The 25,968-nt window shown below is 34.9% G+C and overlaps 8 protein-coding genes across 8 annotated transcripts; 6 read left to right on the plus strand and 2 right to left on the minus strand.

Annotated features, from left to right (window-relative positions):
- Positions 1–521: 521 nt before the first annotated feature.
- Positions 522–8,408, plus strand: NAEGRDRAFT_45249 (uncharacterized protein; the record flags this gene model as incomplete). The annotated part of the gene is made up of 1 exon (XM_002683228.1): positions 522–8,408. The coding sequence occupies one exon, from the start codon at positions 522–524 to the stop codon at positions 8,406–8,408; it is 7,887 nt and encodes a 2,628-aa protein (XP_002683274.1).
- A 412-nt stretch (positions 8,409–8,820) lies between these two features.
- Positions 8,821–10,951, minus strand: NAEGRDRAFT_61572 (uncharacterized protein; the record flags this gene model as incomplete). The annotated part of the gene is made up of 3 exons (XM_002683537.1): positions 8,821–10,381; positions 10,421–10,873; positions 10,911–10,951. The coding sequence occupies 3 exons, from the start codon at positions 10,949–10,951 to the stop codon at positions 8,821–8,823; spliced, it is 2,055 nt and encodes a 684-aa protein (XP_002683583.1).
- A 475-nt stretch (positions 10,952–11,426) lies between these two features.
- Positions 11,427–11,795, plus strand: NAEGRDRAFT_61573 (uncharacterized protein; the record flags this gene model as incomplete). Its single annotated transcript, XM_002683229.1, has 1 exon — positions 11,427–11,795. One exon carries the CDS (start codon positions 11,427–11,429, stop codon positions 11,793–11,795), a length of 369 nt encoding a protein of 122 aa, XP_002683275.1.
- A 351-nt stretch (positions 11,796–12,146) lies between these two features.
- Positions 12,147–12,995, plus strand: NAEGRDRAFT_45251 (uncharacterized protein; the record flags this gene model as incomplete). The annotated part of the gene is made up of 1 exon (XM_002683230.1): positions 12,147–12,995. The coding sequence occupies one exon, from the start codon at positions 12,147–12,149 to the stop codon at positions 12,993–12,995; it is 849 nt and encodes a 282-aa protein (XP_002683276.1).
- Positions 12,996–13,742: 747 nt separating this feature from the next.
- On the plus strand, positions 13,743–14,012 carry NAEGRDRAFT_5555 (uncharacterized protein; the record flags this gene model as incomplete). The annotated part of the gene is made up of 1 exon (XM_002683231.1): positions 13,743–14,012. A coding segment is annotated over one exon (270 nt), but the record flags the coding sequence as incomplete, so codon positions are not given.
- A 146-nt stretch (positions 14,013–14,158) lies between these two features.
- On the plus strand, positions 14,159–14,852 carry NAEGRDRAFT_61576 (uncharacterized protein; the record flags this gene model as incomplete). Its single annotated transcript, XM_002683232.1, has 2 exons — positions 14,159–14,649; positions 14,693–14,852. The coding sequence occupies 2 exons, from the start codon at positions 14,159–14,161 to the stop codon at positions 14,850–14,852; spliced, it is 651 nt and encodes a 216-aa protein (XP_002683278.1).
- A 1,717-nt stretch (positions 14,853–16,569) lies between these two features.
- On the plus strand, positions 16,570–19,193 carry NAEGRDRAFT_29135 (uncharacterized protein; the record flags this gene model as incomplete). The annotated part of the gene is made up of 2 exons (XM_002683233.1): positions 16,570–16,665; positions 18,891–19,193. The coding sequence occupies 2 exons, from the start codon at positions 16,570–16,572 to the stop codon at positions 19,191–19,193; spliced, it is 399 nt and encodes a 132-aa protein (XP_002683279.1).
- A 260-nt stretch (positions 19,194–19,453) lies between these two features.
- Positions 19,454–24,125, minus strand: NAEGRDRAFT_77825 (uncharacterized protein). The gene has a single exon (XM_002683538.1). The coding sequence runs from the start codon at positions 23,938–23,940 to the stop codon at positions 19,531–19,533; it is 4,410 nt and encodes a 1,469-aa protein (XP_002683584.1). The 5' UTR covers positions 23,941–24,125; the 3' UTR covers positions 19,454–19,530.
- Positions 24,126–25,968: the final 1,843 nt, after the last annotated feature.

Consider the following 25,968-nt stretch of genomic DNA (forward strand, 5'->3'; position numbering starts at 1 on the left):
ATTTGTACGGGGTAATCTCTTCACTACAAATTAGTACAAATAATTGAGGAATTGTGTGTGCACAAAGATCAATTTTGCTCCATGCTCCTCCACTAGCTCTTGCTGTATGCTGTTTGACTTTGTTCAAAACTTGGACACATGATTCTAATAGAAGCTAACCACCAAGTTGATCCTTTTCTTTTTGACATTTTCTCACAACAAAAGCATATCAATCAAGGGAATGTTCTCACCAATCATACCATTATTTTAAACTTTTATTACTGTAAGTACATGGGAGTGAGAAAAAAACACGTTCTTGTGCTCGGCCAAATTTAACCCTTACATTCTATTTAAGGGAGATGAAAAACGTTGTTTCCACCGCGAACTACAAATTTCGTAGGTACAAAATGAACTTTTTACTGAAAAATTTCCAAATGAGGAATGATACCACAGTGTTTTTACAATATTCTGTTGTGGTGTGCGCTTTAAGAGGCTGCTATCCATGTGAAAGTTGCAAAGATTCGAAACAAAAAAACAACAACATGAGGATAAGAAATTATTGCTTCATTGTAATTGCCTTACTGCTACTTTGTTCAGGGGTGATTTTGGTGCGAGGTTTGTCATGCTCAAAAGAAGAAGATTGTGCTGATTCTTCAGGTTCTTGTATCAATGGAAAATGTGAGTGTTGGAATAACCATAAGACAGGTGATTATTGTGATGTATGCATTAGAGGTTACGTTGGTGCCAATTGTGAAGATTGTGCCGCTGGTTTTACAAAAGACCCACAAGATGGGTCAACATGCTTGGCCAATTGTAATCCAGCTTGTTATAGAGGTGATTGTGTTGGCACTAATCTTTGTGAATGCAATACAGGTTGGGATGGAGCCACATGCAATGTTTGTGCTAAAGGATATAGTGGTACAGATGCTTTTGGCAATCTTTTATGCGACGTAAAAACCTGTGTTCCTGGATGTGGTTATCATGGAAAATGTGATGTTCCTCCAAGTACTTGTAAGTGTGATTATGGTTGGGAAGGGGCTGTTTGTAATATCCCTCAATGTTATGGAAACTATGCCTGTGGTAATAACTCATATTGTTCATCCGCTTTCGAATGCTCATGTGTTGAAGGTTATAACCAAACTGCAGCTGGTTGTGTGCCAAATGTTTATAATTGTCCTGTACCATGTGGAGATCATATGAAATGTAACTCTTCATTACTTTGTGCATGTGAACAAGGTTATGATAGTATCAATGGTGCTTGTTACAAAACATGTCCTTCTAATAGTGTTAGATCTGGAACTGATTGTGTTTGTGTTGCAGGATATTCCTTAAATAATGGTGTATGTGAAAAAGAATGTAAAGACTGTACCAATGGAGTTTGCTCCAATGGAGTTTGTACATGTAATGATGGTTTTGAAAAGAAGGGAGAGTATTGTTACAAGCCATGTTCAGTATTTACTGGAACAGTTGGTGCTACTTGTGCTATTGGTGGTATTTGTAAAGCTAATGGTCCATTCTTCTCCTGTTCGTGTTCAGAATCTGGTAAAGAAGAGTTTAATGGAGTTTGCAGAACACCTTGCAATCCTGCTTGTGGTGAAAATACTGAATGTAATGAGAATTCAATTTGTCAATGCAAATCAACACTCGATCAAGATAAATATTCATTCGATAATGCAACCAGAAAGTGTTATCCAAATTGTACCAAATGCAAATTGGAACATCAAACATGTAACAATCCAGATGATGCAAATTGTTTCTGTGACAGAGTGAGAGGTTATTTACCAATTTATGATTCCAATGGAGTTGTCATTTCCTGTGAAAAACCATGCAATCCTGCTTGTATGGGATATTCACACTGTGTTAATGGTGATCATTGTGAATGTGATACTGGTTATACCAATTATGGAAATGAATATGGTTGTGTGAAAACCTGCACATCAGCTTGTATTGGTTTGAGTTGGTGTAGTGACGCTATTTGTTATTGTCCTTCTGGATATCAACAACATAGTAATTCAACAAGTATTTGGTGTGAACCTGTTTGTTCAACTCCATGTGGTGCTAACATGGAATGTAGTGCTCCAGACAATTGTACTTGTAAAGCTGGATATGAAGTGATTGGAAGTGAATGTATCAAATTATGTCCTTCTAATAGTGTTAGATCTGGAACTGATTGTGTTTGTGTTGCAGGATATTCTTTAAATAATGGTGTATGTGAAAAAGAATGTTCTCCAGAATGTACCAATGGAGTTTGCTCCAATGGAGTTTGTACATGTAATGATGGTTTTGAAAAGAAGGGAGCTTACTGTTACAAGCCATGTTCAGGATTTACTGGAACAGTTGGTGCTCCTTGTGCTGCTGGTGGTATTTGTAAAGCTAATGGTCCATTCTTCTCTTGTTCGTGTTCAGAATCTGGTAAAGAAGAGTTTAATGGAGTTTGCAGAACACCTTGCAATCCTGCTTGTGGTGAAAATGCTGAATGTAATGAGAATTCAATTTGTCAATGTAAATCAAATCTCGATCAAGCTAAATACTCATTCGATAATGCAACCAGAAAGTGTTATCCAAATTGTACTAAATGCAAATTGGAACATCAAACATGTAACAATCCAGATGATGCAAATTGTTTCTGTGACAGAGTTAGAGGTTATTTACCAATTTATGATTCCAATGGTGTTGTCATTTCCTGTGAAAAACCATGTAATCCTGCTTGTATGGGATATTCACACTGTGTTAATGGTGATCATTGTGAATGTGATACTGGTTATACTGATTATGGAAATGAATATGGTTGCGTGAAAACCTGCACATCAGCTTGTATTGGTTTGAGTTGGTGTAGTGACGCTATTTGTTATTGTCCTTCTGGATATCAACAACATAGTAATTCAACAAGTATTTGGTGTGAACCTGTTTGCTCCACTCCATGTGGTATTAATAAGCAATGTAGTGCTCCAGAAGAGTGTTCATGCAAGATTGGCTTTGATGACGTGAAAGAGGTGTGTGTTGAATCTTGCCAAGTAGGTTACTCGAGAGCCGAAGATGATGATAAGTGCTATGCCGATTGTAAAGTCTGTGGAGCTCACTCTTCTTGCTATCACTCTGAATGCGTTTGTGATTTGGGTTATCAAGTAGATGCTAGAGGTGATTGTTCTTCAGTTGTCCATGACAATAGCACAGGGAATACTACTGCAGGTAATAGTTCTACTTCTGGTGGCTGTGATCCAATATGTAATCCAACAACTAGTTCCTGTCTGGATGGAGCTTGTATTTGTAAAGACAATTTGGAAATGATTGGTGGTGAGTGCGTTCATGTTTGTTCTTTAGATTGTGGTATTCATGGAATTTGTCAAAATACCACAGGCAGTGCAACTTGTAACTGTACTGATTTCTTTGAAGGAATGGCATGTTCCACCTGCAAGAGTGGTTTTTCATTGATTAATGACCGATGTGTATGTGATGATTCTTCAGGTCGTGCTTTGGTGGGTGAGAATTGTATCTGTAACTCTGTAGCCTCGTTTAAACAAGTTGGTACAGAGTGCGTTCGTTCTGAACCAAATTGTAGATATGGATGTGGTAATGGATTGTGTAGATTTGTGAATAATGTTACTTCAGACACTGAGTGTGTGTGTTCAGCTGGTTTCATTTCTACCAATCAATCCAATTGTAATGATTGTGATAGCAATCAAGGCTTGATTCTCTCCAATGGTTTGTGTGTATGCAATGTTAGACTTGGTTTCAGATTATCAACAATAGATGGGAAATGTAAAATTTCCACACCAATTTGTGCTGACAAATGTGGTAATGGTGAATGTCAATTCGTTGATTCCACAACTGATTTGGCAGAATGTAAATGTAATGTAGGTTATATGACTGTTCGTGGCTCTGGAAAGATGTGTTCCGAATGTGCAACAGGATACTCACTTTCAAATGGTGTTTGTAAACTCATTTGTCCTGAAGAATATTCTGGAGATGACTGTTCTACGTATACTCCAACATCTGCTTGTGTGAATCCACCATCAAACTCTCTTTCTTTCTGTAAATCTGTTGTCTCTTATCAGGTGAAAAATACCTTATATATCCAAGGAGCTCAAAGCCCATCCCAAGCCAAGGAAATGTTCTTTACCAACATGAAATCAGTAGATGAGGCTGCTAGTAATATCCTCTCTCAAGTATTGAATGAATTTGCAAAACAAAACATGTCTTGTGATTCCAATTGTATTGCTGTATCAACCAAATCCATTTGTTACCAATACATTAGTTCATGTTCTGTTGATAATTCCAATGTTGCAGTTGAAAAGAAGCTCTGTAAAAGTGTTTGCAATTACATTTTGAATAATGAAGTTGTGACTTATCCTGATGTTTATGCTAATAGTTGTAATAGATTACCAGAGACAAATTGTTTTTATGGTACTTATTTGCCTCCAGCCACCAGCTGTTTTGGAGTTCCTTACTTGAATTCTTCAGTTTGTTCTGGAAAAGGACGTTGTGTCGATACTGACTCTTGTTCATGTAATCAAGGGTTTACAGGTAGAAACTGCCAACTCCCATTCTGTTTTAACATAGATAGCTCTGACCGTTTGGTTTGCTCATCCAATGGTGAGTGTGTTGGAGTTAACAAGTGTAATTGTAAATCTGGTTTCACTGGTAAAGACTGTTCTATCATTAATTGTAATGGAAAGAGTGAAGCTGAAGGAGGATGCTCATTCCATGGACAATGTTCTGCTGAGCACAAGTGTGTTTGTTCTGGTAACTTTGTTGGTGCTTCATGTTCAGAATGTGCAACAGGATTCACTGGAGTAAATTGTGATATTCCAATTTGTAATGGTATCAAAGCTAATGATAAGACAGTGTGTAGCTCAAGAGGATCATGTATTGTTGATGGTGGTGAGCCAAAATGTTCTTGCTCCTCAGGATATAGTGGAACCAGTTGCCAAAACTTTAAATGTAATGATATTGACAGATCTAGTTCAGATGCTTGCTCCAAACATGGTAAATGTATAGCACAAAACACCTGTGTTTGTGCTGGTAATTTCGATCCGCTGAGATATTGTTCCACTTGTACACCTGCTTTCAATGGAACTGATTGTACAGAGAGAATTTGTTCAGATGAGTTGACTTGTAGTGCCCATGGTAAATGTAATTCCAATTTCAAGTGTGACTGTCAAGGAAACTGGGTTGGTGATTTCTGTAACCAATGTAAAGATGGATTCGTTGGAACTAATTGTCAATTTGAATGCTCACCATCAACAAAGTGTAGTGGTAGAGGATCATGCAACATGGATGGAACTTGTCAATGTACTGGAAATAGTATTGGAAAAAATTGTGAACAATGTGCAACAGGATGGTTTGGAGCAAAATGTGACTTTTCCATTGATTCCACAAGCTTTGGATTCTCTAGTAAGGGAGATTCTTTATATGGAACTGTTTATTCCAACCTTAAAAAGAAATTTGCTTGTTCTGACCTTGTAACAACAACTGATATTCTTGGAATTGGTGCTGTATGTGTTTTGAATCCTGAAAAGAGTTCCATGGAAATTATTTTAGGTCTCTCTGCATCCGTTAAAATTGGTAGTACTTTACAATTCAAGAAATATTTCGATTCACTTGAAACAACTCAAGTCACAATTTCAACTAAGGATTATGTGGCAGTTTCACCACTCGCAAACTTGATTTCAGATAAGCCAAGCGTATCCAAAGCTTGTGGAAAAGTATACTTGGATGCTTCATCATCTGTTTCAATAGATCGTAGAACTTTGCTCTTCTCGTGGTCAAATATTTTAGCTCCAACAACACATGATGCAGATACTTTGAATGCATTCCTTTCTTCAGTTACATCTTCTGGTGTTTATATTGGAGGTGCTGATTTGAGCGTAGGTTCTTACTCAGTCCAAGTAACTGTAACAAGCTCATTCTCTCTTGAAAAATCAACTTCTACCGTTTCTTTTGATGTATCTGATTTGACATCCCCAACTGTGGCTATTAAGGAAGGTCTTGAGAGTAGTATAATCATTGGTAAAAGTTCCGTCATTACACCAACTGTAACTTTCCCTTCTTGTTATAAGGGAGAGGGACCAATTAGTTATGTCTATACTTTGGATACCACAAAATCCATAAATGTTGATGTAAAACAAAAGGGTGAATTATTGATATTTAATGATGATTATACTAAAATAACTGAAGAGGGTGATTATTACTTTATTTTGACCACAACTCAAAAAGGAGCTGCTGATGTTAAGGTACCATTCAAAGTTACAGCCAAAGCACTTCCACTTGTTGTTTCTTTCAGTGTTCGTGACATGGTTCAATCTTTTGAAAATGATGTAACTTTCACAATCATCACTCGTGACCCAAGCAATCCAAGTAATCCTGGAGGAGATGTTGTCTTGTCATGCACCAATCTTGACACTGCCACAACTTGTGATGGATTTTCAAATTCTGCAAGTAATATTAATCAAACTACTCGCAGTTTCAAACAAGGAATGCAACCAGGAACTTATATGTTCACAGCAACCTATACTAAGGGATCTAGAAAGTCTCAATCTTCTGTAAAAGTCACACTTTTGGACAAACCAAAATCAACAATTATTAGAGTGTTAGTTTCCCCTCCTAGGAGTGCTGATTTGACAGCAGTTGATCCTTCTACTGAACTAGTTCTTCAAGCTACAACAATGGATACATTGAGTTCAGATAGAGTCTTTACTTGGAGCTCTCCTGATATTGACCTTACCTCAATTACCACTTCCAACAAGTATATTGTAATTCCAAAGAGCTCTCTCGTTCCAGGAACTTCCAATACTGTTAAAGTTAAGATTGTAGATGGCACTAGATCTGGAGAGGCTGAAATTTCTTTCTCTGTTAACTCTCCTCCAACACAAGGTATTTTAGAAGTCACACCATCCACAGGTATTGCTTTATCTGATGAATTCCAAATTAAGTGTGGAAATGGTTGGTACGATGTTCAACTTCCTTTATCTTTCAAATTCATGTACAAGGAAGAAAATCAAACAAATTGGAAAACTCTATCAGAACAATCAGAGAAGAGATCCTTGGCAACATCCTTACCATTTGGTGTGTTGCAAATCAAAGCCATTGTTTACGACTCATTGGGAGCATCGACTGAAGCAATCACTACAGTAACCACTATACTTCCAGATGCTGGAGCAGTCCTGAGCATTTTAACCTCACAACAAGGGACAGTCACTGTTTCAACACTTGCTTCTGCTCTCAGTGTTGTTGGATCAGTTACGGGATTGACTACAGATCAAAAAGCAGCAATGCAAGAGGCCAGTAAGACTTTTGTTAACAAGTACTTTGAACAACAATCTCAAAAAGACAGTTTGCTTGAAGAATCATCTTCCTCTGCCTCATCTAAACTTTCAGTTATTTCTTCTATCAGTAATTTTGTAAAAAATCTCCCTGATGAGACTGTTTCAATGGTTATTCAAAAATTCTCTAAAACTATGGGTTCTGCTTCTACTAGTTCCTCAATTAGTATGGGTAGTGACGATATTTCCTCATCAACCAAGTCAGCAAACTCTCTCAGAGAACACGTTACTCAAAACATGGCTAAGAGATTTATTTCTTCCTTCACCAAGAATGATTTGAAGACGATTGACGATGTTTATGCCAGTCTTGTTAGCATTCAAGTTAAATCTTCTGTCGCTGATATGCCAGCCACTAGAGGAGAGGGTGTGGACTCAAACACTTATGCAAGACTTGTCAGTATTCCAACTTTGAATGGATTGTCAGAATTGGTTAAGGATCAGGGTGTCTCTTCATTCAAACTTTCATCAACATTTGGTGATAATTCCAAGATTAAGAGTTTAGATAGTGTTAAAGTTTCAGCAAAGATTCGTCTATTAGATACTTCTTCTCTCAAAGCAGCCACCAAAGTGTTTGAATTGGGAATATCTGATAGTGGTAATAATATCATTGTACAAAATAGCCAGTCTATTGCAACTTTGACCATCGAAAGAGTACCCAATGGAAGAAGATCTGTTATGGCTTCTGTACGAAAATGCTTCTCATTGCAAAATAATGATTATGTACAAGATAGTACTTGTAGTATTTCTTCAGAAACCAATTCGAATATTGTCATTTCAGTCCAAAGCACTGGATCATATGTAGTTGTAGAACAACCAGCTCCAACCAGTAGTTCAGTTCAGCCAACACCTTCTGTATCAGTTGTATCTCCAGCTCATTCAACTACAACTCCGCAAACCTCAACCACCACCACAACTCCACAAACTTCTAAAGGCAGTACCAAGGTTCCAACAACAAGTGGACCAAATCTTGATTATATTGCTCTTATATTATTAATTATTCCAGTGGTACTTGTTGTAGTTGGTATTATTGGATTAACTGTTTGGTTAATGAAGAAGAAGAAGAACTCAAATAAGGATACTAACTTGGTTGAATTGAGAAGTGTTTAATAACTGTTTCAAGGCTTGGAAGATAATGTGATGATATTAGTGTTGATAATGTCCTTGGTTGGTGTTAATTTTTACACTTGGAAGTCTGACAATACGTTTACTCCACAGTTTTTTATTTACCGAATCTTAATTTAAAAATAAATTCGTTTCAATTTATTTATATAAACCCATATTCCCAAGAGAAAGAGTGTTTGCCTGTATGTTTTTGCAAGATTTGGAAAATCTGTAGGTGGAATAGGATGAAGAGCGTTAACCATCACAGTGTTAGTTAGATATGATTCCATTGATTCATCTTTAATTTAAGAAAGAACTAGTGACCATCTTTGGGGAATTTTGTAAATAATTACTTCAAGTTTTTTGTGAGGTAGATGAAGAATCTGGAAATTTACCAGAAATTGGGAGTTGTCTCACTCTAATAAACTTTTGTTACCTTTAGTTTTGCACCAACTACTTTAACAAAGTGTTCAGTGTCTCTGAATAATGAATTGTCATTACGTGCAAGCTCTAATTCGTCTGCAAACAACTCCTTCAATTGTGTCAAGCATTGATCTGGAGAATATCTCTTGCAGTGATCTTCCTGAAGCATACCAGTCATGATTTGTTTGAGATTTTCATTTTGGATAGATACAGCATTTAATGGATCTTCAGCAGTAACTGGTTGTTTTGACATCATTTCTAAAACAGTCATACCCAAAGAATATACATCTCCTGTTATGGAAATTAATTTTTCCTTTTGTTTTTCAGGAGCCAAATATCCCTTTGTGCCACTCTTATTCACTATCACATCGTCGCTTTGAAAACAACATAGTCTATCTTCATTAACTTTATGAAACAAAATTGACAATTCATAATCAATTAAAAACCAACGATTTTCAATTCTTATAATATTTTGAGGTTTGATATCATTGTGAACAATCTTCTTCGTGAACAGAATTGTCATTTGAATCAAAATATCGGATAAAAAATGGATAATATCACTCAACTCGAAGTTTGTTTTCATTCCAATAACATCAGCAAGACAATCACCTGCCAAACTGAATAAACCACGGTGATCGTCATTCAAATAGGGCGTTAACATAGTGTTGCGCAATCTTAAAACCATGTTCCCTTCCTCAATAACTGTGTCTTTTGAGAATACTGTAACAGAATGTTTTGGTGTTTCCTTAAAGAAAATGTCACCTTTCACTAAATTATTTCGTTTTGAGAAGTATGTAAAAGAAGAGTCCTTATTGAAGCAAACATTTCCAAACGGTTCGATGGAAATAATGGAGTTGTCTGCATACCGGTATTGCTTTTGCTTTTTGGAAGAGTCACAAACGGATGAACTAGTATGGGATTTTAGGTATTCTTGCATTTTGTTGAATTCAACGTCATAAAAAATACATAATAGAAATGCAACAAGTTCTACTCTTCCATAATATTTTTCATCTGCTGATTTTTCTTGAATGGGCTCGTGTTCGAGAGTAACGGACGAATCAATATCTGAAAATAATTCATTAGAGCCCGAAGTACTTGTCAAAAATTCGCCTTCGTCTGCTTTCGTTATATCTATTTTCGTGCAATCATTTGAAAATGAACCAACATAGTGCAGCACATAACTCAAATCAAAATCATTTTTTGCATCATTTTCATTTTTAGTTACTAACACGTTCATAACATAAACAAAAGATTTCTTACTGCTTGTGTTCACTCCTATTGTGAAAAGTTTGGAATGGCTATCAATGATTGTTGAATCACTGGTAATAAGGTTTCTTATTGCATAGGCCAAGCTCAATCTCATTTGTATTATTAACTTCAAAAAGTCTTTATGCATATAATGATGTGTAACTATGTCTGGTTTATCTTCTCTTATCAATTTGATAACATCAATACTATCTCTGTATTTTCTAATCAAAACATCGTCTGGTTTAACACCTAAATTTATATCCTCAAATACTTCATTGTCATGAAACAAGTCTTTAACCACTTGATTTCTTTACTCTTTAGTAAAATTAAATTGTTATGATACATACCCACACCTGAAATAATTTTGGAAACAAACAGCCAAATCAAAAAGAGGAGAAAAGTGAGAGCCAGTTTTGGTAAGCTCTGATGTGTCTTTCCAACCAGGTAATTCGAATCTGCTCGGAAACAAGGCTTTGAATAACAAGCAATAATTTCGACCCAAGTCCTCTTCTTTTGCAAAATCAAAAACTTTAAACACTTCATTTGCTGTTTCATTGTTTGGTGAGTAGACAAACTTGTTGATGGCCATCAAACAATTTGTATATAAATTACTCTTCACAATTTCATGTTCGGAAGACTCTGCCAATTTAATGTTCAAGTGATAAAAACAATCTCTGAACTGACTAACGTAGTTTTGGTTTGTAGACCAATTTGATGGAATTTTGAATTCAATATTTCTATCCTGGACACCATTTAGTGCTTGTTTCACTTTCTCTTTTACTATGGCATCAGAAAATTTACTAAATTCGTGAGTACAATAAACAAAATGCAACATACACTTTGCCTGATCCAGAGTTTGAACGTTTACGGCCAGCCATTTTGTTAATTTTTTTTTGTTATTTTTAAAAAATATTCAGGCGGGAAAAATTCGATTTGCAAATCCCATTTATTATTTTTGGCTATCCTTACCAACTTTATCATTCGGAAATTTGTTTAATGGAATGAATTTTGTCTTTTGAATCTTTATTAAGATTGGTGCAAGACTATTTTCAATTTACATGTGCATATCTGATGAAATTAGTTGAATATTTAAATCTTCTATCTCAGTCAACAATAAGTGACAATATTTTTGATAATTATGTGAAATAATGTAGTATCTAACTCAAAGTCTTTGAAAAATTTAACGATGCCAATGAAATAACAGTTGGCCTTTATTACGCATTTGAACGTTCACAACACTAGTTTAACAAACCCAATTAGTAGAAAAATATTCCATTGTAACAACAAAGTTCACTACCAGTCAACTCGCAACTTTAAAAAAATAGCATCACTCCACAGCGCAAAAAGTTCAAAATGTCACAAACAATAGATAAGGCAACAGCCTTAGAAAAAATCCCTCGCGATTATTCAACCTATTCCAAACTCTCTGCTGAATTAAAGTTGGACGTTGATGTTGTCAGAATTACCTTGCAAAAGACTGGCAGTTATTGTATTGGTCAAATACCAATGGTAGTGTTTGAAAATGATCGCTCATTGGCCTTCCTTGCCCTCTCAAAAGGTTTTTCTCTTGATAAATTACCAGCCATCTATAAAAGTGATAAGGAAATGGTCTTGATGGATTATAAGAAAAGATATTATGGTCCAATTCATGCTAACATGGACCTTTGGAATGATAAGGATTTTCTTGATCAATTACTTGTTTTAAATCCGAGCCTTGAATGATTTATCCAGATAAAAATCCACTGGCAGTCGACGGAATCCACTCACATCTGACAAAATCCTTTCAATCCAGCGTTGGCTGGATAACACGGATACATATTACCCTCCCTTGAATATTTCCCCGAATCATTAAGGGATGACAAGGACGTTGTCACGAAACTTATTTCAAAGAATGGAAGAAAAATTGAATTTGCTTCCGATCGATTGAAGAATGATGATGAATTGATTTTGTTGGCTTCATCAAATTCTTCAATCTTTGATTATACAAAACCTAGAGAATTATCAAAGGAACTTTGTTTGGAAATTATTCACAGACAAGGTAAGGCAAATAGAGATATTCCACCTTATTTAAAGATGGATAGAGATATTGTAAAGGCTCATTTAACTTACTTTACTAATTATTCCTATTTTACTAATGTTGATAGGTGTTTCACTGCTGATGAAGAGATGGTTACACTTGTTCTTTCCAGAGATGTTGAACAATGGAAATACATTGATGAGTCATTGAAGAATAATGAAAAATTCTTGGCTAAGATTTTGACTATTATTCCTTCCATTTACAAGTTTTTCCCTTTGAGCAAGCGATGCATTAAGGAAGTTGCCTTAAAAGCAATGAAATATGGTAAAAACTTATGCTTGGCAAGTGAAGCGCTCAAGAATGATAAGGATGTTGTGATGGAAGCTGTTTCAAATTCAGGCCAGTCTATTAGATATGCATCGAAGGAACTGAGACAAGATAAAAAAGTGATTGAAGCAGCTTTGAAGAATGACCCTTATGGAGTATCATACATCCTTTCAAAACTAACTGAAGAAGAAAGATTGATTGGAACATGGAGATTCCAATTCAAGGTCGGTGAACATTCCCAATACAATCACGATCTCATGATTTTTGATTTAGTTTTGAATGCTGATTATTCATACCTTTTATTCAATCAAGATATCTCTGAAGATTACGATGCTGGGTATCCAAGAACAAGAGACAGAAAAACCACTGGTAAATGGAAAATTGGAATCTATAACAGTGTTGATGCTCTCTATTTGGATGAAAATGCTTTAATGTCCATTGCCATGTTAAATGAGTGTGCTAATTATCACAACAGAAATTGTGAACAGTTTAATGAAGAGGCTGAGAGGCATACGTACTCTCATGATAGAAAGACTTTCTCATTTGCAGATGGTGTTTGGTCTGAAAGACTTTTTTAGTTGTGTTTACTACATAACCGACATGTTATAAAAACTAACAATTGTTTCTGAAATATATTTCACAATCCAATACAATTCTGTAGCTTGATCGTTAACAATATAGATGGCCATATCAATGCATATCTACTTATGAAGGAATCAGAACTTATATCCTGAATATGTTTCGACATTGTTATCATGGCTCTAAAACAATAATAATTATCAAAAAAAATGAGTCAATATAACTTTTATGCTGGACCACCCCAACAACAAAATGTTGATACAAGTAATTTGACTGGATTATTGTCGAGTATTAATAATCTTCCATCATCACAACAAACCTTTACAAAATTCGTTAATTATGATCCGAGCCAAGATGGAACGAGTGTTGGTTCGGAAGGAGCAGAATCTATGGGACCACCAACAACAAAGAAAGGAACTACAAGGAAGAGGACATCTAAAGGAGGCTCTTCTTCATCACAGCCTAAAAAGAAAAAAAAGACAACTACAAAATCAAAAAAGAAGCAAGCAGCTGCCGATGTGGACGATGACGACGATGACGACGATATGCCAGAAGTAAATACAAAGAAAAAACAAGATGTTGACGATGATGATGATATGCCGGAATCAAATCCGAATGGTGATGAATTTTCTGGAGAGGACGATAATGATGATGACAATGATGAGGACGATGATAATGACGATGAGGATGATGATACACCAAAAAAGAAATCAAAGAGGAAATCAAAAGGAGAGCCAAAAGAAGGCTCAGGAAGAAAAAAGACTGAATTGGCTCCACATATTAGACAAATGATGTATGGATTTGGTGATGTGAGGAATCCTCTCCCAGAGACAGTGACACTCATGGAAGAATTAGTGCGCGAATATGTTCATGAAATTGTTTCGGAAGCTCTTAAAATCTCAAAGAAGGGTAGATTAAATCCAGAAGATTTAGTCTTCCTGATTAGACACGATTCTAAGAAATATCTCAGAGTGGACGAATTATTGAGAAAATATCAAGAAATTAAGAAAGCTAGGGATTTGTAATTATTTGTAAATTTTTGTAAATATAATCATTATTAATGTTTCGAATAATATTATCCTTTATTTTCAATTTATTAATTTGTTGCTGTATTCCAAGTGCATAGTTTACAACAAAGAGGAGAATTAAAAAAATAGAAAAAATGTCACGACTTGCAAAGCCATCTTGGCTCACAAAAGATTTTTCAAAAACATTTTATGATTCACAAGGATTGATTGAAGAGGATGTCTCACTATTACTCGGAAATTATTGGCTGAATGATAATATTATCAATTTTTATTACTTGTTTTTGGAGAATGAAAAATTCAGAGAATATTGTTTTGTTGCACCATCTGTTTCTTTCATTATTTCCATGGTTGATGATGATGAAATTAAAAATACATTACATTCACTAAATGCAAAGGATAAAAAACTTGTATTTTTCCCAGTGACTGACAATACAGACATTTCATCTTCAGGAGGAACACATTGGAGCTTATTAGTTTTTGAAAGTAATTCTGGAAAATTCTATTATTTTGATTCAATGGGATCCATGAACAAGTCAGCTGCCAAATATCTTGCCTCAAAGGTGGCTCCATATTTTGGTGTGAAAGCTTCCAATTTACATATTGCTAAAGCTCCTCAACAAAAAAAGTAAGTGCAACAATTGAGTTATATTGGATAAATATTCTACCAGTGGATATGATTGTGGAATTTATGTATTGGCAATGAGTGAATATATTGCAGAGCATGGTCTTTCAGATGCTCAAATCGAATCAGAAATTACACCTTCAAAAGCTACCCAATTGAGAAAGGTTATTTTGGATTTAATTGAAAAGAAATCCCAAGAAGAATAAAGTTATCAAGTTAACCATTGTAATTTTTAAAACGGTATAAATCTGTACTTTGAACAAGTTCCACCAACATGAACATCAAAATAGACACCATTTGAAACGTGTGCCCAACAAGGATTGGTCTACTTGTGTGTGGCATCCAATAAGGAAGGTGGCTGAAGAGAATAGTGACACAGTACAGGGTTGGCGCGCACTTTTTAAAAAAAATAACTTGAAGATTGGGGTCAGAAGTTACTGCAGCTGTTAAACCTGTTTGTTAATTTATCTGATCACAAAATAGAGATGAAAATTCAAAATTTTGCGATCATTGTGTTGACAACATTGTTGTTGTGTTGTTTTGTGTTTATTTGTTTCTTGATAAATGGATATTCGAAATGTTTGAATCACCAGACAGGCATAATTAATCATGATGTGCACAAGTTGGCACTGATTGATTCCGATAGGGTGAGAGAAATTCCTCTCATCAACAAGAAGGTACCTCCTTCAGCTGTTATTCTCCCCAGAAATTTGCATCAACAGCTCCAACCAGTTCTTTCTATACCTCCCACAAAAATGACAAAGGAACTCGAAATTGAACAAGAGGAAAAAACAATGGATGATTCGGAAAATATCATTGTTGCAAATCCAAATAAGTTTCCACCCAAACCATTACCAGACGAACCAACATTGCAAGGTAATCCCAACGAAACCAGTAATCCATTATGTGTAGATAAACGAAAGAGAGATTACAAACAGGTACCAATCAGAGTATCAGGACTTTTTAATGGGGAATTTAGAGATTGTAGCATTAGGTGTGTTGGAGATGGCTATCCAAATCAACCAAGTTTACCTGATGTGTATGTGGGACGAGATGCTCCTCCTGATGGCTGTCCAAACTCTTTTTCCTTCATTTCTACAATGGAAAATCAACCAATGTTCAAGACCAATATCCACAGTTTAGTAGGTACGACTAATTTAAAAACTGACGTTCCAGTTCAATATTTTAGTTGGGCTGAATATAGTTACATGAGCAAACCAAAACCAAAAACAGCAACTGCAATGATGGCGGTTTTCATTTCAAATTGTGGACCACCAAAACGATTGGAAATCATCAAGGAATTGGAGGAACACGGAGTTACAATCCATTCATATGGTAAATGTTTGCACAACACACAAATGCCAGATACAAGAGATGGTGACTATTTGGGAATTAAAACTCGGATTACCTCCACTTACAAATTCGTATTTGCAGCTGAAAATTCAGAAACTGACGATTATGTCACTGAGAAACTTTTTGGAACATTTGATTCTGGAAGTGTTCCAGTTTATTTGGGAGCTCCAAATGTTAAAAAGTTTGCCCCAAGTGAAAAATCCGTCATTTCAGTTTCTGATTTTGCGACCATTAAGGAATTAGCAGAATATTTGAAAATGTTAGATAAGGATGATGTAAAATACAATGAATATTTGAAATGGAAGGAAGAAGGACCATCACATGATTTTATTGCCATGATGGATATGGCTATTATACACTCTTCATGCAGATTGTGCATCAAAGTTGCAGATCACTACAGAAAGATTTACAACAACCAGGTTGGAAATCAAATAATTCCAAAAGATAAACTTGGAAAGGACAGCATTATTGTGAGCGTTAGACCAAGAGGAGAATTCTACATGAAACAAGTTGAACTATTACCAAATGAAATGAGTCTCAAACATCTCAAGAGAAAGATACAGAAATTGTATGCTGATAATCCTCTTCCTGTCGGATCTATTCACTCCATTTACAGATTATGGGACAATAACAAGATACCAATCAAGGATGAAGACTTTAGAAATGGTATTATTCACAATAGTATTGAGTTGGAGGTTATATTCCTTTATCCTTATCATCCAGGAAGAGGAAAATTCAATGAGTGGCAACAAACTCACAAATTCTACCTTCATTAACTTGTGGTAAAGTTTGGAAAACCACACTTGATATAGATGTAGGTTCAGCTCAGTGTAATAATTTTAAAAAGTGCAACAACACCAAAAATTCATCCCTGCATTTTCCTCTAAAAATTATTCTGCTCCTATGAAAACTCTACAAATTATAACAATAGTACAGACGGCCCTGTTATTGTGCTGCTTTGTTGTTATAACCATCCTAATTAACAAATATTCTCTCCTTGTAAAGGAAATTAATAGTTCAAAATTACATCAATATTCTTCCCTAAATCTAAATTTGATTAAGCTTACATCACCACCCGAGACAACAATAACATCTTCCATTGTGATAAAACCACAAAAAACCTCATCACAACAACCTCCGATTAGAGAGCAATCGCCCATTGCACCATCGTCACCTGTACTCACACCTACAACAAAAGTTAATGATAAGGAGGATCCAATAGACAAGACTCGAACCAAACTTACGACTTTGAACCTCAGTAGGAGGGAAAAACTATTGAGGGATAAGCAAAATGGATCAAACAAATCGGTCAGTCACAACACTGAAGTGACATCCATTGAAAATCAAGACAAGCAGGTATATCAGATACCTCTTAACGGTGGAAGGGAATTAGCCAATTGCCCAGATAACGAGAATAGAGATTATAACGAAAATCCAATTAAGGTCAGAGGTAAATTTACAGGCGAGTTGACCAATTGTCCAATAAGATGTGTTGGAGAGGCAAACCCACCAGATGTGTTTTCTGGGAGAGATTCACCTAGTGGTGGTTGTCCACACGCATTTTCGTATCAATTTACCATGGAAAATATTAAATTGAGAAAGGCATCCACCCATAGTTTAATAGGTACAACTGATTTATCTTCAGATGTTCCAGTTCAATATTTTAGCTGGGCTGAATATAGTTATATGGACCCACCAAAGAATAAGACAGCAACTGCAATGATGGCGGTTTTCATTTCAAATTGTGGACCACCAAAACGATTGAATATCATCAAGGAATTGGAGGAACATGGAGTTACAATCCATTCATATGGTAAATGTTTGCACAACACACAAATGCCAGATACAAGAGATGGTGACTATTTGGGCATCAAGACAAGATTAACTTCGACATACAAATTCGTATTTGCAGCTGAAAATTCAGAAACTGACGATTATGTCACTGAAAAATTGTTCGGAACATTTGACTCTGGAAGTGTTCCAGTTTATTTGGGAGCTCCAAATGTTAAAAAATTCTTACCACACGAGAAGTCAATTATTTCAGTTTCTGATTTTGCAACCATTAAGGAATTAGCAGAATATTTGAAAATGTTAGATAAGGATGATGAAAAATACAATGAATATTTGAAATGGAAGGAAGAAGGACCATCACATGATTTTATTGCCATGATGGATCTGTCAATTTTGCACTCTTCATGCAGATTGTGCATAAAGGTGGCTGACTATCACAGAAAGATTTACAACAACCAAATCGGTCACCAGCTCATTCCTAAGGAAGACCTCAAAGAAGGTAGTATAGTGGTGAATGTTAGACCAAGAGGAGAATTCTACATGAGACAGATCGAATTATTACCAAATGAAATGAGTCTAAGACAGCTCAAAAAAAAGATACAAACACTCTATGCCAAAGAAGAAGCAACACTGGGATCTATTTACTCCATTTACAGATTATGGGATAAGAACAAGACACCAATTCAGGACAAGGATATGAGAAATGGTGTAATTTACAACAATGTAGATCTGGAAATCATCTTCCTCTATCCATATCACAAAGGTAGAGGAAAATTCAATGAGTGGCAACAAACTCACAACACCTTTAACCTACATTAAAATAATCTTCAATCTAGATCAATAGTCTTTCGATTAGTAATCCAAATATTATTTTCAATAAAACAGAAAGAAGCGGAAAAGTCAATCAAAAAAAAATGCTTGCTCGTCAACGTCTTATTCTCTCATCAGCCATTCGTACCAACAAGGTTGCTGCTTCTTGTTTGGTTCGTAATTTCTCCACCTCCCAAAGAGTATTTGGAGATGAAAGTGGATTCCATGATGACTTTAAAACTGTCCGTAAACCACCACAAGTTAATATTAATGAATTGATGGAAAAGAAGAAGGAAGAAATACAAAAGATTATCGAATCTAACAATATTGTTTTATTTATGAAAGGAACACCACAAAGACCTGAATGCGGATTTTCTGGTGCTGTTGTTCAAGTTTTGAAACTCTACGATGTTGAATATCATTCCGAAAATATGAATAAGGATACCATGATGAAGGAAGCTTTGAAGGAATATTCCGATTGGCCAACAATTCCTCAATTATATGTTAATGGTAAATTTATTGGTGGAAGTGATATTGTTTTGAATTATCATAAGAATCACGAATTCCAAGATGTTTTGGATGGTAAATTGTAATAATTTGAATAAATTATTTAATTGTACTTGAGTAACACCACTTACAATCTAAATATTGTAACATCTGAGCCAACTTCTGATTCAGGCAACCAAGTGAGAGAATCCATAATTAGTAGTTCAACATACTCTCTTTATAAATTATTGAGTGATGAAATCAAATTATTCAACACAAGATCCAACAAGCTCAGAAAAATGGCTAAATCAAGCAGTGGTCATTTTGCTTTTTACCTTAAAACTCATTTAAAACTCATGGAATAATTGATGGTTAATAGTATAATTTATTTGGGTTTGTTATTTTGGGTAGTAGTTGAGTTTTAGAGATCTATCAGCAAATTGTTTAAATTCTGTTATTTCTCATGAGGGATTGGTAATTGAAAGAGGTTGGGGATGGAGATTCAGTATTATTGACATCAGAGTGTAAGGAAACCAAAGATAAATCCAATGGAAGAGCAGCTTTTGGATCTCTTTCCAAGTTTTGTGGAATTTTGTGGAAACCAAACTTTTTAGCCAAATCAGTTGGGTGTTGAGGAGGATTTAAGAAACCACACTTGCACAAGAAGCAATAGTAAGTGGTCATCAATTCAATAACCTTTGGACAAGTAACATTGGAATTTTCCAAACCTTCCAAAGTGTGAGTGTTATCATACCATGGACGCTTGGCAGTCATCTTCAAGTCATAATCATCAGTGAAATAGGTTACCAATGGATACAATACATTTTCTTCAACAACCTTTCCAGTTTCAGTTTCAGCACTTTTATCTCTATTAACAGTAGCTTGATATAACTTTTCCTTCCATTCCTTGAATGGCAATGGCTTGATACTGTAACCAAGCTTGTTACCACATTCGAATAATGAATTGAAGAAGAATTCGTGAGGATTGACCAAGTGATAAGCTTGATGTTTAACAACAGAGTCCATAGTTCTTGACAAGTGAACAATGGCACCAGAAATGAAATCAACAGGAGACATATCCAACTTGGAGAGTGGCATATCTGGATAGTAACCCATTTGGATACAACCCTTAATCATACGACACAAGAAGTCATCTGGATTCCAGACACCAGTCTTGGCGTGACCTGTAATATAACCTGGTCTGTAGATACAAACTGGTAAACCTCTCATACGAGCATTCATGCACAACTTTTCAGCAACATACTTGGATTGTGGATAACCAGTCAAATCTTCGTGATATGGAAGTGTGGAATCTTCATAGACATCAGTGAATTCCTTATATTGTTCAGAGTCAAAAACAGATGTTGTGGAAACATAGTGAACTGGAGTCAACTTTTGACCAGCACAAGCCATCTTTAAAATTTCACGAGTACCATTAACGTTGGAGGCCTTCAACTTGTCATAACTGTAGAGCCAATGGACAGCGGCACCATTGTGAACAATGATATCAATAATGTTGGTCATTTCTTCAAACTTGTTTTCATTCAAACCCAACAATGGTTTAGTCAAATCTCCCAAAACTGGAATAATTCTCATTTCAACAACTTGAGCCAAGTTATTTCTGTTAATAGAGTTGACAGAGTCCATTTCTTCTTCTTGATCCATTTCCTTAGAAGTCCACAAGAAGTGATATGACAAGAGGGATTCCAAAATACGTTTTCTGGCCTTTTCTTCATTTTCAGCTCTAACCAAACAGTAAATCTTGGCAGTTGACTTCTTCAAAAAGTCAGCCAACAAGAATGTACCCAAGAAACCAGTACATCCAGTAATCAAAATGTTCTTTGGATTTTGCCAAACCTTGGAATAGGAAATGAAATCGTTAAAGTTCAATTGATGTTGAGGTCTGATAAATGCTTCCAAGTGAGTATCCATAGAAACATCTTGAATCAAGTGTTGATTTTTGGTTTGACCACTTCTCAATTGTTCAATAGCAACAGCGAGAGCAGAGATGGTTGGAGCTCTGAACAATAATTCAACTGGGAGTTTTTGAGCACCTTCAACTTGATTTCTGATCAACAAGGTCAATGTTGTAGCATTGATAGAGTGACCACCCAAATCAAAGAAGTTATCATGGATACCAATGTTATCAGTGTTACCACGTGATAAAACATCAGCCCAAATTTGTTGTAATTGCTTTTCCAAATCATTTCTTGGAGCAACATATCCTTCTTCATCACCAGAATCCAAAGATGGCATGTGAATTGGATTTGGTAAATCTTGTTTTTTGATTTTACCGTTTGGAGTCAATGGAATCTTTTCCAATGGAACAAAGTATGAAGGAATCATATAATCTGGTAATCTGGTTCTGATGTGTTGTCTCAAATCCTTAATGATGGTCTTGATTATACTAGATTCCATATAATTTCCATTCTTGGCGTTGAGGGTAGAATTCTTTTCTAATTCAACCTTATCCAAAACAAAGTATGTAACAATACGCTTTTCATTTTGAATGCAATCTTCTCTGACAATGGTAACACTTTCCTTAACAAATTCGTGAGAGTTCAGACAGGTGTTAATTTCACCCAATTCAATTCTGAAACCTCTAATCTTAATTTGGTCATCAGCTCTACCACTGCATTCAGCATCACCACTAATTAAATATCTACCCAAGTCACCAGTTCTGTACATTCTATCCACATAACCACTGGTCATGAATGGATTTGGAATGAACTTTTCACGAGTATCCTTTTCCTTACCCTTATAACCTTGAGAAAGATGAGGAGATCTCATGTAAATTTCACCCATTTCACCAATACCTGACAACATGAATTTGTTATCACGAGAAGTGAATCTGCTCAATGTCAATGCTTGAACATCTTGCATACCTCTACCGATTGGTAAAATATCCTTCAATTGTTCGAAAGGAATACCAGTTTCAATACACTTTTCACCTGGACGTGGGACCATATAGTAGGTAACAGAACGTTGAGTTTCAGTTGATCCATACAAGTTGATAACCTTAACGATTGGTGCAATGTCACACAATCTCTTAACGAATTTCTTAGACAAGACATCACCAACAAAGAATGCATATCTCAAATGATTCAATTGGAACAATTGAGATGATGTGTTAATGACAGATGCAGCAGTAGCCAACAATTGACCCATTGGTGGAGTCAAACAACAAACTGTAATCTTCTTTTCTTCGAACCATTCAGCAAGACGACCTGGATTGACAATATCTTCATTAGATGGAATATACATGGTACATCCCAAGAACCATGGAGTAAAAATGTCACGTTGCAAAGGATCGTGAGAAATACCAGATTGCATTGAGAATCTGTCATTTTCACTAAAGCCAAAATATTGTTTCATCCATGGATAATAGTGAGTGAGAGGACCGTGTCTTCCCAAAACACCCTTTGGAATACCAGTACTTCCTGATGTATAGGTGCAAACAGCAAAGTCATCTTGTGTAATTTTAACATTCAAAGTTGGATCTTCACTCAAATTGGAATCGTTATAATCAGAGTAGACATTCTCATTAAGAATATCAGTCATGGATTTCAATACTGTTACAAACTTGGTCTTTTCATTGATAAAATCAATGACAGACTTTGGTAATTGACCAGCAGCTTCAATTAAAATAACTGCAGATGGTGTTGAAACTTCCAAACAAGTGATAATTCTGTCGGCTGGATAAGCAGGATCTAACATGTTAAAAATTGCACCACATTTCAATGTAGACAAGATGGCCAACACAACTGGACAAGATCTGTGACCAAAGATTGTCACAACCTCCTGTCTCTTCAATCCCTTATGAAGTAAGTGTCTTGATAACTGATTGGAAACTCGATTCAATTGTTCAAAGGTAACACTTTCATGATTATCAACCATGGTAATTCTATCTGGTGTTTGTTTAGCCTGTTCTTGGAAAATTTCATGAATTGGACCAATGAAATCGTTATTCAAAGCTTTATCAGGGTGTGGTAAAACCTTCTTGGCATATTCAGTCACCAAACTGATATCATAAATAGAGACATTGCAATTACTCGACAATACTTGTTCAGAAACTAATTTCAATTGATTCAATAATTCAGCCATTCTCAATTCTGTGAACAAGTTATTTTGATAAATGATACTGAGTTCGTTAGATTGAGTATTGTAGTGTAAATTTAAATCAACATTAGAAATAGGGAATGGTTTGTCCACCTTAGTGAATGGACCGGCATAGGAACTATAAGAAACTTGAACGAGTAAATTTGTATCAATATTACCAGCATTAGCATTGTTAGACAAAAATTGTTCGAGAATATTCTTTACATTATTGAAATATGATAAATGATTCAATGAATCATTGTATGATTGTTGAATATTGGAAAGTAACTTTTTAAAACTATACTTTTCAGTAGCATCACTTTGTGAAATACCTTCAAATGTATCTTCTTCATTGGAAGGCATTGGAATATTGGCTGACAAGATGAATGAATCCTTTTCTTCATTACAATCTTGCAATACACCAATTAAAAAGGTTTCTTCATATGTATATCTACATAATAATACAACAAATAAGGAGAGAATGAATGAATTCTTAGTAAATAATTGTTGTGCCTCTGAATCTCCATTCTTGATAAACAGTTCTCTAAATTTGCTACTATTCAACACTTGTTCCATTGAAATGGTATATTCTAATGGTTTATACTCAACTTGGGTAGTAGAGGTAGTAGAAGTTGATGAAGCTGCTTCATCATTTAACATAACTCTAGGATAATCAGTTGGCAATTTCAAACTTTGATTTTGACTCAACAATTGTGACCAAAACGACAATTGTTTTTCCTTCAACAATGAGGCCATGATGCAATTAAAGTGATGATGATTTGAAAAATGTAAATTTACAATGATACTCGAAAGTAGTAACACACTAGTTAACTAGTAGTAGGGGAAGGGGAATATGTGTGCAAGTAGCAGAGCAGCAGCAGCAACAGAGAGAACAATTGAATGAATAGAAACAACACAGTCTTGTTGTAGAGTTGTTTTTTTCGCTCTTTTTCGTGGTGCATCTCCACAGAGACCAAAAGTAAAACGCGAGAGGTGAATCCACATTTTAAATATCAAGCCATTTGAATTTATTTGGCGATTTTTCCTCTAGGGATTTTGGGTCATTTCAATTAAAATTCAGCGAATATGTTTAAATTTTCCACTGTGTTGCACTACAATTTACAATGGTGATGATGTGTTTGTTGAGGAGAAATTTATAGAAGTTTAAAAGTTGTTTTAAAATTATTGAAAATACATGTATTTCATAGTATTCAATGAATGAAGGCACAGAGGAAGGATGGGAGAAATGAGGAGTAACAACATTTATGTGACCTCAAATTTACAACACACTTCAAATAACCAAGGGGGGACATAGTTATTTTTAGACAAGCTACTTGCACGGTAAAGTTTTGAAGCAACCATAGGGAGAAAGGCTTTGCTTTCTTTCTTGATATATACAATAAATGGTGAAATGAAGATTTCAGAATAGACAGTCAACTCAATGGTATATCTAAAACTTTTTTCTGTTTTTTTGGTATTATTGTAGTTATTGTGTAATATTAGTGTAAAGTTCCCATAACATTTAAAGTACCATACCATTGATATTTTCTCGCCACCATTTGAGAGATAGGTGAATAGTATCTATATAATTATACTCTAAAGAGCCGAGTCGTCAGAATCAGTATTGATCTTGGTGTATCCCACAGGAGGTAAGTAGTAGGAAATACTTCGTCAAAAAATGACTAGCGAAATTTTGTTGTAAAGAGATGAGTATTATGTCTATATATAAACAACCTCAGCCAATAAAAATTCATGGATTCGTTATAATAGATATATATTATCAGTGGTAAAATATTTGTCTGTCAATATGACTTATTAGAGTAATGTAAACTTGATGAAAGTTGTTCGTCATTTTATCATTATTTTATAATAAGGAAAAAAATTAGTTGGTAAACTATACTTATTTTTGGAGTAAATAATTGATTTCAATCAACTATTATTTCTATAACCGTTTCTGCTAATGTCTATAAACGACTGGAAAAATATGAGAACAAACAAGCATAAATTTATTTATTAAATTAGCACAGGATAATAGAATAGTGAAAATCCAGTTGTTTATTCAATTTTGATGGAAACTGATTTTCTTTTCAAAAAATTGTCATCTTATGCATTCATTGAAGCTCAAAAATAAATTTTTTTATTTATTTTAATTGAAAATAATGAGTTTCTTGTACCATAATATTTTTTAAAAAATGTATGACTTCAACAAATTCTTCACTATGTCCCCCCTTGCAAATAACTCCGTAAAATTATAATTGTTTGTTTTTAGAATACTTTACATTTGTGTTTGGCCGTATTACTCTCCTTTTAAATCATGTTGTAACGGTCGTCTCAATTTCATTTATGACATTTTAACCTTATTTAAGATTTACATTACTCCTGTGGAGGGATTTTGGTTTATTATCTATTTAGAATATTGTAAAACCTCCACTTCCATTCAGATTTCAAGTAGAACGAAGAAAGAGATGCAAGCTCAATGTGTTCATTGTAAAACCTTTCAGAAATTTTAGAATAATCAATAATAGTGAAGAGTTCAGAAAATATCAATTCCGAGTTGAGATTACTATTCAACAATTTCAAAATATCCTTTCCATAATTTTGTAAGATATATTCACACATTAATTTTGAATATTCATTATCAAATATTTTAGTATTCAATAAATCAGTAATTTGTTCAACATTATCGAGAGGATAATTTTGATTTTTTAATTGTATTAATTCATCTATTATTGATTTTGATACTTTCATACTAAATTTATATACATCATACGGAATGTTTAATTC

Source organism: Naegleria gruberi (genome assembly GCF_000004985.1).
Source record: "Naegleria gruberi genomic scaffold NAEGRscaffold_1, whole genome shotgun sequence".
NCBI lineage: Eukaryota > Heterolobosea > Eutetramitea > Acrasida > Naegleriidae > Naegleria > Naegleria gruberi.

What these genes read in the sequence shown, in the direction of transcription:
- NAEGRDRAFT_77825 (XM_002683538.1), bottom strand. Translation starts at nt 23,940, where the DNA reads ATGGCCTCATTGTTGAAGGAAAAACAATTGTCGTTTTGGTCACAATTG.